The following is a 14,706-nucleotide window of genomic DNA, read 5'->3' as shown; positions in this document are numbered from 1 at the left end:
TGGACACAAGAGCATCCATCTGGAACTCTGTAGGATACTCAGTTAAGAACTCAAAACTGCATTCCCGAAAGATAAGCATTGCCATGATTCCCATTCCCATGATTTCCCATGGCTGCCCTGACAGGAGATTGTGAATCTCGACAAACCATGGCGCTTGGTGGCGGCATGGTGCTACCAGTATAGTATAGTATATATACTCTTTTGATCCCGTGAGGGAAATTTGGTCTCTGCATTTATCCAAATCCGTGAATTAGTGAAACACACTCAGTACACAGTGAACACACAGTGAGGTAAAGCACACACTAATCCCGGCGCAGTGAGCTGCCTGCAACAACAGCGGCGCTCGGGGAGCAGTGAGGGGTTAGGTGCCTTGCTCAAGGGCACTTCAGCCGTTCCTACTGGTCGGGGTTCGAACCGGCAACCCTCCGGTTCCAAGTCCGAAGCGCTAACCAGTAGGCCACAGCTGCCCAAAAACCTCCAACCAGCAAAACCTCCAAGTTCTCCCTCCTTGTCTTCTCCAGCACTGCTGGGATGAGTGAGGTTGGAGGGAAGGCGTAAAGGAGGCCCTGGGGCCACACGTGCGCCAGTGCATCCACCCCCAAAGGAGCCTCGTTTCCGCTTAAGGAGAACCACAGAGGGCCGACTCCTTTGAGGCGAAAAGATCTACGTGTGCCTTCCCAAAACGAGCCCAAATCAGGTGCACTGTGGCTGGGTGCAGCCTCCATTCGCTCGGATGCGGACAGCCTCTTGACAACAGGTCCGCTGCAGAGTTCAACGAGCCCGGAAGGTGTACCGCTCTGATGGAGGAGAGATGTTTGTCTACCCAAAGAAGGAGTGTCTGAGCCACACTGTGTAGCGCTGGAGATCTCAGTCCCCCCTGGTGGTTTATGTAAGCTATTGCTGACATTGACGTTGTCTGTCCGCACTAGTACATGTTTGTTCTGTAGTGCCGGCAGGAAATGGCAGAGAGATAGGTAGACTGCCCTTAATTCCAGAACATTGATGTGGACGGAGTCCCATGGAGGATACCACACTCCCTGAGCTCCCACACCGTTCAACACTGCTCCCCAACCTGAAAGAGAGGCATCGATGGTTAAAGGAACACGCCACCCAAAATCAGTAGTAATATATGTTTTTACCTTAACTTTCACGAGTTGAGTCATACCTCTCCCGCGCCGGTAGGTGCACTCAAACGCTCTGTCGCGCGGCGCGAATGTGTTAGCATGTTGCTATGCTAGCGGGCTCTGCCGTGGCCGTAGAGAGAGGAACATAGCAGTAATCAAACACCTCCATTTTTTCCCTACTTAAATACAGTTGCACGAGTAGTTGATAAAAATGTGTACGTCACAGAACATGAAACGTGGCGATTTTCCAAGCGAATAAACAGGAAAACTACTATGTGTGGCGCAATAGCACTTGGGAGTACTTCGACCTAGCGTGGTAATATTATTAACACCTAATTGTAGATCCTATCCACCACAGAGTTTAGAATCCATGCTGGATCGACCCTCAGCCTCTCCCTCCCCTCTGAGCGAGAGAGAGGCACAGACACTAGAGATGCGCTGATGGGCTATTATTTCAACCATAACTGCATAGCAAAACTTATCATCCATTAGCCATCCATCAGCACCAAAGTTTGTTGACCAATTTTCAAAACTGCACCCGCCCACCATCCGTTGGTTGTTTTAATGTAGGCTATATGGGTGATGCAGCGCTGCTGACGTGAGGCTAGAAAGCCCTTGCCTGTTCTAGAAAGACTGATTTAATGCAGCAAATATATTAAAAGGCTGAAGTCGTACATTGGCTAGGCCTATGCAGAATGAATGGAGTCGGAGTTTCTTTAATATCGAGGCGTCCGATGGCCTGCTATAAAATGAATTGCGATGTCTGTCTGAAAAAGACGCGCTCGTGCAGTCAAAATGAATGGGAGTCTTCAGAACAGGCTTGTCAGTCAACCTGACATATGTGTAAAGTAGCCTATAATGTGAATGACTTGTTATTTTATCAAGGATTTCTTTCTTTTTGCAAAAAATAAAGTACAATAGGCATTAATTAGTAGGCCAGGAGCATGCTGAAATTATGTGGCAAATTGCGTTTTTTATTAGGCTACAATGATAAAATTGTAAAAGGACGTGACCGAAGCTGAGGCAAGCCAGGCAAGGCCTATAGGCCCGACGGTAATTGTAAAGCAATTTACAAAAGATTCACTGAACAAAAATGCTGATGTGGTACATGAAAATTTAGCTAAAAATGTGGAGAATGCAATGCAATCAAGCATTTTGGACGATATATTGTCACAAGCTGCATGGCAGAATAGGCAACAGGCCGATGTGCGTTTTATTTGGAGACTGTTTTGCGCGACAGAGACTGAGTTTGCTGCTGATATTCTGGGGATAGGCCTAGCCAATGTACGACTTCAGCCTTTTAATATATTTGCTGCATTAGATCAGTCTTTCTAGAACAGGCAAGGGCTTTCTAGCCTCACGTCAGCAGCGCTGCATCACCCATATAGCCTACATTAAAACAACCAACGGATGGTGGGCGGGTGCAGTTTTGAAAATTGGTCAACAAACTTTGGTGCTGATGGATGGCTAATGGATGATAAGTTTTGCTATGCAGTTATGGTTGAAATAATAGCCCATCAGCGCATCTCTAGTGTGTGTGCCTCTCTCTCGCTCAGAGGGGAGGGAGAGGCTGAGGGTCGATCCAGCATGGATTCTAAACTCTGTGGTGGATAGGATCTACAATTAGGTGTTAATAATATTACCACGCTAGGTCGAAGTACTCCCAAGTGCTATTGCGCCACACATTGTAGTTCTCCTGTTTATTCGCTTGGAAAATCGCCACGTTTCATGTTGTGTGACGTACACATTTTTATCAACTACTCGTGCAACTGTATTTAAGTAGGGAAAAAATGGAGGTGTTTGATTACTGCTATGTTCCTCTCTCTACGGCCACGGCAGAGCCCGCTAGCATAGCAACATGCTAACACATTCGCGCCGCGCGACAGAGCGTTTGAGTGCACCTACCGGCGTGGGAGAGGTATGACTCAACTCGTGAAAGTTAAGGTAAGAACATATATTACTACTGATTTTGGGTGGCGTGTTCCTTTAAGACCTAGCTGAACTCCTCTGCTCAGATTTTTGGGTGTATTCAACCAGTGGAGAGCCCTTAAGCAGCTCGATGTTATCAGAATGGATTTGTTCCGATCTCTCACTGGGTGGAGTGCCCTGGACAAGTACCATCTCACCGCCATCAGGCCCAAAAGCCTCTGGCAATGGTGGGACCGAACACTGCTATGACCCGAGAAGTGAGAAAGGCATTAAGACAAATTGACAATCCTCTGGTTCGACAGACTTGCTAACATGGTCACAGAGTTCAGATTTACCCCAAGGAAGATGATTCGTTGTGACGGATTCAGCTGACTCTTCTCTATATTGAGAGACAGGCCTAGCTGTTGCAAGTGGGCTACCACCGCTGCTGTGTCCGACATGGCGTGCCGTCTTGATGGTGAACAAATCAGCCAGTCGTCCAGATAATTTAGCACTCTGATGCCCTGTTGGCGCAGAGGGCTCAAAGCTGCATCCATGCACTTTGTCAACGTGCGGGGTGCCAGAGATAAACCGAAAGGGAGAACGTTGAATTCGAAAGCTCTGTCTGTTAATGCGAACCGGAGGAACTGCCGATGATCGGGGTGGAGATGTGGAAGTAAGCATCTCTCAGGTCTATGCTTGTGAACCAGTCCCCCACCTGAACTGACTGGAGGATCTGTTTTACAGAGAGCATCTTGAAACGTAACGGCCGGAGGTAGTTGTTCAGTGGTCTCAAATCTAGTATCGGGCGGAACCCACCATCCCGATACTAAGTAGCTCGAATAGAAGCCACTCTGCTGTTCGCTCTGCTTTACCTCCCTGATTGCCCCTTTTTCCAACAGTGTATTGATCTCGTTTTGAAGAGCCAGTTGTCGCTGTTTCCTGAAAACAATTTTCCCAAGCCACAATTTGGGCGGGACTGAATGCATGAGTGGAATGAGTTTCCATGCACAAAGTGTCAGGAAGAGAGACTCATTTACCACCTCTTGTGCGGGGGCAGCAGAGAGGTCCTCTATGAGCTCCATTTGATACAGCGCCAGAACAGATGTAGTGTTCATAAGGCGTGCACCAAAGGCTGTCTTAAGCCATTTGTCAGTCATGCGACACTGCTTATTTGGACACGAGGGCTGTAGGCGGGTGTACAAGAGAAGCTATGGATGGTGTACTTGTGGCATCTCTTGCCCTGTCAAACTGAGACGGTGCGGCCTGCGTCGTAGCTGGCATCTCCACCTTTATGCGCCTAGCAGCTCTGCACATTAGGGCAATGAACTCATCACCAGAGAGTGCAGCAGAATTGTCAGAAGGCACAGAATGTGAGGATGAGCTGTGGGCAGAGCTCAGATCCGAAGGATGAGGGGATGTTGCAGCTCGGTTGCCAATGTAATCGTCTTCCAAGGTTATCGGATGCAATCAGCGAAACACCTTCAAAGTCATCAGTAGCCTCCCGAGGGGCAGGCCAGGGAGATGAAGAAGCAACTGCAGAATGCTCATCTGGGGCGGCTGGGGGGGCAGTCAGTTGCTGCATCATCCACTGCTGGTTCACAGCCAGAGATGACACCTCTTTAGCCAAAGAAGTCATTGTAGTGGCCAGAGCCTCGTATGTATCATGCTTCCTTTTCCTGTGTTTCTTACCAGAGGGGGGTGGAGCAGACTCCTTTAAGTGAAGCTGCCTGGGGGGAACGTTGTGAACCCACCTCAGAAGATGCCCTTGATGACACAGATCCATTGTCACCAGCAACCTTGGACAGCTGGACGGGTCTGCCCTTGAGGCGACAGCATGCTCCGGACCAAGACACACCACAAAGAGGGTGTGGCTGTCCTCTATAGGCAATTTACTATTGCAGTTCGTGCAATTGTGAAAGCCAGGCATGGTAAGAGAGGAGTAATACCACTAAGTTACAATGAACTTAACAGCCACATGCAATGGTACCAGGCGTGGTACAGCAGCACAAACACAGTGATATCAGTGTGCACTTATCTGCAACGAGCACAGATGCAGTGGTACCAGACGTGGTACCAACAACTCTCTCACCGTGGTACCAGAGATGGCGCCGATAATAGCAACGGTAGACGGTCACCTCAGAGTCTGTGGTACCAGCAGCCACAAGGCACAGATATTGAGCTTGTAGCAGCCTATGAGAGATATAGTCAGAGAGATTTTCTCTAGCTACTCTCTACCTCCCTTAAGCAATTAGGCGAGTGACTCACTCGATAGAGTGAGAGTCGAAACAATTACATGCTGGGATCAGAGTCTGGTACCAGGGCTGGTACCAGTGACCACAAGACACAGATATTGAGCCTGTAGCCACCTATGCGAGCTATAGCCAGAGATATTTTCTCTAGATAAGCTCTATACCTCCCCTACAACTGTAAACACTAGTCTATTAAACTCCTATATAACTCATACAATCTAGCAAGCTAATATCAACATAGTAGTATGCCAACCTACACAATCACTGGCGAGTGACTCACTCGATAGAGTGGGAGTCGGGGACAAATGGGGAGATAAAAGACTGTTTTCTTATCATTAGTAGCTGCAGCTACCTCAAAAAAACAGTAAGCACAGTAATCCTAGCTAGCGTGATAGCTTGGAAAGGGGTAATTTACCAGCTTTCAGACAAAGTCAGTAGGCACTTCGCGCTAACTGAATTATAGAAATATGTCTTACCTTATCAGATCGAGTGAGGGATTGAATGAGGATGACTGTGTGCCGCGCTCTGGCTTATATTCGGTGACGCGACACACTCACGTGGGTAATGTTTTGATACAAGTCTTCCTCAGAATTCTTGCGCATGCACGGATTATATTCCAGCCCTCTGGGCTAGCCATCTGGCAGCCTTTCTTGAGTGAAACAGAACTGAAGTTGTTTTCACCTGTAGCCTAGGTGTAGTAGGCCTACGTCCAACTCATTGGAACGGGTTAGGCAGTGTAAGAAGGGGATGATTTCTGCCACTAATCAGTTGCATGAGCTAGGTTGTTTATTTACTCCTGCATCCACATACAAACCTCTTTGAGACTCGACAGTTTACTCACTCTCATTTCCAACACTAACCGATAAACCTCTAGCCTGCCACGCCCACTAGATCTCCTAGATCTGGTCGGCAGACTACCTGCCCAATCGGCAACAAGAGGGAATGACGCTATAGACTCGAAACCTAAAGAGGCTATGCTAAATGGTAGGAGCAATGCCTGTAAACATAAAAAATTGCAGTCAGAAGAATGTGTACATTTATTTACGGCAAAGGTAAGCGCACATAGATTGTTTCCTGGCCTTGTCATTTTGTAAAGTTTAGGCGAAGTAGGAAGTAACATCAGGAATCCCTGATCAATGTGATTGGTTAGGTTGGACCAATGATTTCAAAGTTAACGCTATGTTTATCTCCGTCATCATGTTATATGTAGCCACCTGCATCGTCTTAAGCTGACTGCATAACGTGATTATTTCTGAGATTCTGATATACGTTTTCAACCCGGAATTGTGCATATGTCATGCAGTCAGCTGTAGACCGCTGCAGGCGGCTATATCAAGTTGAATCCTCTTATTGAACAATTCCCAATTGCTAGTAGCCTGGCCCCGCCCACCTAGATCTTCTTTCATGGCGATCTAGTCTGGAACACCATAGTTCATAACCATTACCCTCAGACAAATAAAATGTCAGGCCAATCAGCAACGACAGGGAAAGACGAAACCGAAACTTATTGTGATGAACAGAAGCAGCAACACCTGCAAACATCAAAAAAAATTTCAGAAATGTACAAACAGCAAAGATAGACCCACATACATTGTTTCCTTTCCTGACTGTTGATGCGGTTTATTGTCAGTTTGTAAAGTTTAAAGTTTAGGTGAAGTAGGAAGTAACGTTAGGAATCTCTGATAAATGTGATTGGTAAGGCTGGACCAATGATTACAAAGTTAGTGCCTATCGCGATGCAAGTGTTGCAAACGTTTCCCAATCAAGAGTTACCAGACTCTATTCACTTTGTGAATGAGGCTGGATATTTCCAGGCTAAATCGCTAGTGACCAGACTCTATTCCAGGTGTTCCCAACCTTTTTTGGCAGGTGACCCTATTTTGATGTCACAAAATGTTGGCGACCCCAATCATTCACAACATGTTGTAACACCCAGTCGAGAGTGGGACTTTGATTTCCCCCAAATGTCCTAGCAAGCTAATTTGTTTGGCTATCTTTGCGGGTGTGGTTGTTTTTTGCTACTTTGTTTGGAACGTTGATCAAGCATGATCATGTCAATCAAGCATGGTCATGTCAATCAAGCATCTAATGTGGGCTGTCTAAGTTTATGTAGCCAGATTGTAATGAAGGATCTGTTTTTTTACATTGATTTTTACATCTTTTTTTTTTTTATTTAATTTGCATATTCTAATGTAATGTACTGGTCAATTGTAAGATATTCTATATCTCAGGCGAGCCCATTTGAATTTCAGGATACCCCACGTGGTCCCAACCCCAGACTGGGAAACGATGCTCTATTCACTTCACTAGATTCATTTTATTTCACTTCAAATCACTAGATTCATTTCATTCACCTGACATAGTCCTCTCTACTCTCCCATGGCAAGACAGAAGAAAGACATTCATCAGCAGGTGGTGCTGTACCACAGTTATAGGTCAAGAACAGGACAGTGTACTTTTCAATTGTTTTGGTTATGAAAGTGACAGGACAAACATATATTTGAAACTTAAAAAATGTAATTTGCATGTTATGTGATGTAGAGGAGAGAACATATTTTTTTAAACAACCTGCAGTAAAGAGGTAGGCTAAGTAGCCTGTTTGTCACTTGTGTTACCCTTTTAGTGTTTTCCTCAAGAACGCATGTGAACGAGTAGGATATTATTGAAATTCCAAATTTGAGTTTAAAAACGTTATTTTGCATTATGACTTCCAGGTTCTATGTGACTGAAAATGTAATTTGACCTGCATAGATGGCTGGCCTATATGCAGGCTTCATCTAATGGGAAATGTATCAAGACGTCTGTCAAACATCTACACTTTTTTTATTGTTATGACATTCAATATATTTTACATTGGAATAGCTTAATTTCAAGTCCTCCCACATATCTGGGAAAACAGTGTTACACAATAAATACACCAAACAGCAATAGCATTTCTCCACAAAACATCAACAACAACAAAAATACTTCACTTTTTACTGTGGCTACCCACATGACTCACTGCTTTTACACCCTGTTACAACACCCACAGCCATGCCAAGCCAAAAATAATACAAAAGAAACAACTATAGCAAAACAATCACTGTCAAGTACTGAGTTATAGGCTAACAATGTTGAGATGGGCTTTACAAAGCAACTTTTTAGATTAATTTAATTAAATGCCAGAAGGCAAGGTTTTCAGGAACACTGAGTTCAATGTAGTTGCACTTGAAAGCTTCAATATGTTACATCCTCAGTCATCCCCAAACAACCATCTTTCTGCTCAGCTGTTGAATATATTATCAGTTAATGTATCGGGGATATCTGATGCTCGTTATTCTTTTACTTCCATACCAGCACAACATCATACAATTTTCTTTGTACTGGCCAATCACAACTGTCAAAGGCAGATGTGACTTGAACTTAGCATAGTTTGCAAATACATTCACATTAAAAACAGACTAGCCTGGTGGGTCTGTCATGGACAATGAGTCATTTGAGTAACCCTCTTAACCTCCTCCTTTACACCTGAAAGAAGCAGAGGTTGATCCCTATCGAAGGGGCATTTTAAATCTAATGTCCATCATCACTCATGTTTTTTGCACCGCGGCTTCACCTCAGCCTTGCCCAGTGCAATGCTCACATCCGATTGACAGATTTTTTCTCTGAGCCCTGCAGAGAGCTTATCTCCCAGTGCCGGAAAGTACTTCCCTGGAGATTGACCCTCCCGCAGGTGGTGAGGCAGTAGATTTTGCGCAGGACTGCCCGTCGCAGCAGGATGTACACCCATGGGTCTAGGACCTGGTTGCAGGACGCTAGCCGCACTCCTGTCAGAAGAAGTCCTTTGTAGTAAGTGCTTTGGTCGTCGTCCATTAAGCCACGATATGATTGCATCACTGACATCAGGTCAAATGTCTAGAAGACACAGTGGCAGAACAGAGCATAAATACATTAAACATATGTAAGTAATAAATAATTGCTTACTTATGTGAATAATGAACCATTGTCATCTACACTGGACAATTTTTAACACAATTGCATTTTGTAGCTTCTCCAAAATGGTCAAATGTTTTTTAACACAGAGGACATACAATAGTTAGATCTTGCCAAGACTTTTAAATGGAAAATATCTGCCTTGGCCAAATCATTTGGCTCCTGGAAAATTGGAGGGTCTGTGGTACATATTCTCATGCCTTAAATGTTCTCATACAACACCACAGTCTTTATGCAGCATGGTTACTCTTTGTAACATCCACAGTCATTGTCCATCAGTCATGAGTCTGATTTGTGTTGATCATGTTGATGTTGAACACATTAATCAGTGTTGATGTCACTGATTAATGTGTTCCAAACTATTCACAGTTTGCATAAAATGTGAGTTTTGCGGGAAAAAATGTGCCTAATTTAGTTCAGTAGAAAGCGGATAATATTTCCCAACAGTGACTCACCAACGTCTGTGTCAGTTTTTGAGTTGGTGTAAAACAAGTTTTTTTCTTTGTGCTTTTCAGTGCTATGACTACAATATCAGTATGTTGTGCATGTGTATACATAGACTGTATACAAACAATTAAAAAAGAGAATATGATGATTGAGATGTCATTTGTCTGTCTCTGTGCTTGCTTCTACTCACCAGCAGGGGGACCCAACAGATGCACGAGGTGATCATAATTCCCAGGAGCTGCACCACCATTTCGATGTCGTGCGACTTGGTGGAGCGCCGCGACTTAGTCCTCCGGCGCAGCCTAGCGCGCACCAGTGTGATCCCACTGATAGTGTTGCACACCATCGCCACAGCCAGAGAGGCCATGCCAAGTCCGGAGAAGATAAGGACGAAGGCCACGTCGCTGGCCCGCGTCCCCTCTAGGACGCTGATGAAGCACCAGGTCTTGGGGTGCTGGTAGATGTAGCGGCCCAGGTTGAAGGACGGCAGCAGGGCCACAAACAGGGCCATGAGCCAGATGAAGGAAAGTGCCAGCTTGGTGCGTGCCGTGCTGACCCACGAGGCGTGCAGCAGAGGTCGGGTCACGCCCAGGCAGCGCTCAGCCGCCATGGCACTACCCATGAAGAGCGGGCACAGGCCAAAGAACACCATGCAGCCGCCAAGAAACTGGCAGGAAGGGTCCACGCTCCCAGAGTTGTTGTGCGAGTTCAGGCTTGAGTAATGTTGGAGCACAAGAGCACCCGAGATGATGTGTCCAGCTAAGTCCGTGGCCACCAGGGAGCTGGCGAATAGCAGGAACGTGGCTTTAGAACGCCTGCGCATGCGATTGTAGGCTTTGGCCAGGATGAAAAGGGCCAAGATGTTGGAGAGAATTCCCAGGGTCATGGACATGACTGCAACGGTAGGGGTCCTTTGGGCAGTGGCATTCTGCGCCACTGCCGCCACTTTGGCTGTGCCATGGGTCTGGTTGGTGAGGGGAGTTGGAGAGGCGTTGTAATGCTGCATGGCCAACATCACTTAGCCATGGGGATCCTCACAAATACTAGGCACTGATAGAGAAACACCAATTAAATAAATACACAGCACAAACACACATACAATGATACTAGAATACCTTATGATCAATGTAGAATATTTTTTCAGGTGCACTAGACATATAATGAGAAATATGACTGATTATGATGGAGGTAAAGGTGACATCAAAGTCAATGGTAAATACAGTTGTTCTGCATCCATGAAGCGTTAACATTATTTTTTAACCTTTCACCTCATTTAAGAATGTTTGTTAAATTATGTTAAATTAAAATTTTAATTTAAACCTATGGCTGATATTTTGAGATTGTTATGCAAAGATAGTGGACTGGAAGAATAGAAACTTGATGGCTAGAGTGTTTTACTGCATATCACCAACTTTGTTGAAGGGTGGTGCATGCAGAGTGGTTTGATGAAGTTACAGGTCGGGGTGTATCAAAACCACTGGGCCACACTGATTCACAATTTGGCTCACTTGGCATGCAATACAGGTGTTATTTATAGAAACTGGATTATACCTTTAAGGTATGTATGTGGTCTGATTATCTGTATTGCTGTACCTTTATCCATGCAAATCTCAGAATGTTATTTAACCCTTCCGGATATTTCTTCCCAGATAAGAATGTGGGGCAAGTCTGAACACCTACAGCACAGTAGCCGAGTGTTGCTTAGCAGTTTGAGTCTAGATAAATGGCCTTTCTCAGAAAGCATTCAATAAAAGCACTGTTTGAACACTCTGTATTTGTACCTTTCTGCTTTGATTGCCACCATGCCCGATTAAATGTAAAAGCAGTATTTTTTTTATCTCCAAATTCTTGTTCACCTGTTATCGCCTTACTGTTTCTAGGATATTAATTAATTCACTTTCATCCCCTTTTTATCCTAAGGCAGAACACAGTGTCGTTAACAACCCCTTGATTGTTTCACCTTTTTAGTGCATCAACAGATGGAAAGATTGGTTTGCTGTATTCAGTGTTGCAACTTCAATAGAAGCTTCCATTTTATTAAGAGAGACACTATACAGAATTATTTTCAAATTCTTTAGTTATTCTCAGCAATTCTCAGAATAAATCTGGTTATACTTCTGAAAATTCTGAAAATTCTGTGTAATTTTTATTGCTATTCTAAGGGCTAATGTGTGAATAAGACAGTTTACTTCTACAAAACATCATTCTTCTCTTCCTCCTGCTACCTTATTACGTAGCAATAACAGTATAATTATACAAGTATCAGTATACAAAACTATAGAGAAGTGCTAATTACCTCATCAGATGCATCCTTTGCAACTGCTATGTCTTCCAAATTGAAATGAATTAATTCACCCATATTTCAGCCCCAAAAATGAAGAAACAGTCGAATCCGTGTTTTCCACAGTCAATCCAGACCGGAGAATCTTATCCTATTTGTGGTGCAAAAAATAAAGTATTTTCTGTGTGGACAAGTATTTCTGTCTTTCTCTGTATATAATGTAATGAATTGCAAAATATTCCGCATCCTCCTCAACGAGTTGAAAGAGAAAATGTTTAGATTTGCGACAAGTCCGTCACTACTGTTACACTTGGAGACACGATCTCGCCGCCTGTCCACAGTATTAAATGCTGTCTAGAATCAAGTTCTCATGCTATGTAGTCGGATGGAGTCCTTTCAAAGCGCAGCCCCTGGGCGTCTCCGAAGAGCGCCACAGCGCGAAGGCGCGTTCACAACAGACGTGCCAAGATTCTTTGAGTGAAGAAAAACATTTCCTGAAGTATGCGTGGCCGTTAAATCGCTGTTATTCAAAATCAATAACAACAAATAAATATGTCTAAATGCAACCATTAGCTCAGAAAATTTTGTTTTCTTCCAAAGAACACACATGCTGCAAACATAGGTTTCCATTTTTCAACAGTGTATTGTTTACTAAATATTTCACGTTTAAACAGTATGGTGTGCCAGAGCTGCACTGTCTGAATTGCCTGTAGCTACAGCTGGTTCCCTGCACTTAATGGGGCCTCCTCTGTGACTGACCCAAACATCAAAGAAAGGTAGGGTTAAGCTATGTTTCCCCCCAGACAGTATTACGCCCAGCATGAGTCTTCTTTTAAGATAATTAATATCACACATGAGGAAAAAGACTAAATACATTTCGGGAAAATCAAGTAGTGCATCCAGTTTCTTTGGCCTTTCGTGCAACACCATCTGTTCATAACAGATAAATAACACCTTTTCCAGGCTCAATAAGAACACAGGTGTTTGTAAGGGCTGCACATGTACCACCATGTCTTTTGGGCCCTTTGACTGGAAAATGGCAAAGGGTAACAAAGTTTTCTTTCAACAGTAGTTACCCAGTATCTCTTTCATCTGCTGCAAAGAAATACTTTGAAACAAAATAGCCACAGTTTGACTGACAACATAATAGGAAAATTCATGGAATTTACCTCAGTTTTGTGCATAGGTATGTGTGCAAGATGGAGAGAGAGAGAGAGAGAGAGAGAGGGAGATTAACTACAGTATAGCCTTTTTTTTGTTTTAACTTAACTTAACAAAACGTTGACCTTACGGAGTATAGACTTAAAGTAAAAACAGACAAGTCCATCTTTCAAAATATTTTTGTGTTCTAGTGGAGCTTCATTTTAATTTAAGGTTTAGCTAATTTCAAGCATCATGTGTGTAGCCTACATTGAGCATGTTGTAATATATTTACACAGCTATAGCAACCGCACTGGACCTAACCCTCACAGCTGGATATCCACAGAGGGATAGCGAATAGGAATCACCACATCCGGGATCCCGACGGCTTTTCAAATAAACCTACCTAGACATTAATGGTGCGGCCGATGGGAAGGGACAGCAGTCGCCACAGTAGGCTTTGTGGAGGCCTCCCACATGGACCACAGGGGCTTTGCTCCTTATTAACCTCTGTGTTTGATGAACGCATAACACACTCAATGGAGCCAAAATAACCATCATTATTTAAATACTGAACAAAAGGCCAGTGTCTGTTCATCTCCAGAAGTCACTCCAGAGTTCATGATTGCATGGTTGAGGAGGGGATGGGGAGGGATTGACTTTAAACAACATGCCTCACCGAAGGAGCAACATGAACTCTCGAAGCCACAGAGAAGTCAAGCTCAGGGGGCCTTATTTTGGAGTCAAATGGAAGCTTTGACAAAGAATGATCTGTTTTTTGTTTTTTCTTGTCCTATGTCCTCCGTGGTATTGGGCCACAAGCCCCACAGCCATATGGAGCATTCCCTCCCTCAAAGGCGGCAAGTGTTCGGTTTGGCTGAGGAACACATTTTCCACTTCTGCGTTTTGTGGTCAGGCCCCATAAATCCGTATCTTGACACAAAATTGTGCTGTTGAGAAGCTTGCCATTTGGCACGCCCCACTCTTGGGTCCTCCAACACCACAACCCCACCTTTAAGTTGTATTTTTGGAGGCCAACATATGAGGGAACCTCCTCAGATTTTTTTTTTTAGAAGAATACCCAATTGCACACTTTCAACTACGGTAGCGTTTTGATCCTTAATCACAACAATAAGGATGGACTGTGGTTAAAAAATAAAACTTCTTTGGCTTCTGGAACAAGATAATCCAGGTAAAGCACGAATGAATAAAACTGTCTGACATTTGATTTATATGTGTTATGAACTGTTGCTCTCCCATTGGCACGAGATCATAGACTAACACAAATCATTCTTAAAAATATTGGACCACTATTTGTGTGAATTTTTTTGTTAAAGATGGTGTTAATTATGTCCCAGTTCTGTCTCCTGTGGTGCTCCTTAGGCCAACCTGTAGAGAAAAGTGCTAATCATTCAGAGACTGGGTTCAGCACCAAGGCAGCGAACTTAAAAGAAAAAAAAAACCTTCACAATTGAACGTAGCTGCCGTAATTTGCCTTTGACGAAAGCCTCTGCTAAAGGTAAATGCTGTCTTGTAAAAATAGATCTACCCTCTGTAGTCTTCTCAGTGACATTTGAACAGA

The 14,706-nt window shown here is 44.0% G+C and overlaps 1 protein-coding gene across 1 annotated transcript; it reads right to left on the bottom strand.

Moving 5' to 3' along the window:
- Positions 1–8,088: 8,088 nt before the first annotated feature.
- On the bottom strand, positions 8,089–12,308 carry ptger1b (prostaglandin E receptor 1b (subtype EP1)). Its single transcript, XM_076266898.1, has 3 exons — positions 12,000–12,308; positions 9,894–10,753; positions 8,089–9,178 (listed from the first exon to the last, which is right to left on the bottom strand). The coding sequence occupies exons 2-3, from the start codon at positions 10,716–10,718 to the stop codon at positions 8,903–8,905; spliced, it is 1,101 nt and encodes a 366-aa protein (XP_076123013.1). The 5' UTR covers positions 10,719–10,753; positions 12,000–12,308; the 3' UTR covers positions 8,089–8,902.
- Positions 12,309–14,706: the final 2,398 nt, after the last annotated feature.

This window comes from Alosa pseudoharengus, unplaced genomic scaffold (assembly GCF_046254945.1).
Source record: "Alosa pseudoharengus isolate Yale_2024_CS ecotype anadromous, Long Island Sound unplaced genomic scaffold, YU_APseudo_1.1 YU_APseudo_1.1_scf_4, whole genome shotgun sequence".
NCBI classification, from domain to species: Eukaryota; Metazoa; Chordata; class Actinopteri; order Clupeiformes; family Clupeidae; genus Alosa; species Alosa pseudoharengus.
Note: the sequence above shows the minus strand (reverse complement) of the source record. Positions and strands in the feature narration are given on the sequence as shown.

Bases quoted from the DNA above. Each gene is read 5' to 3' on its own strand.
- ptger1b (XM_076266898.1), bottom strand. From the start codon at position 10,718: ATGTTGGCCATGCAGCATTACAACGCCTCTCCAACTCCCCTCACCAAC. The intron at 9,179-9,893 runs GTGAGTAGAAGC...TGTGTCTTCTAG, and splicing joins TCTGTTGGGTCCCCCTGCTG to ACATTTGACCTGATGTCAGT.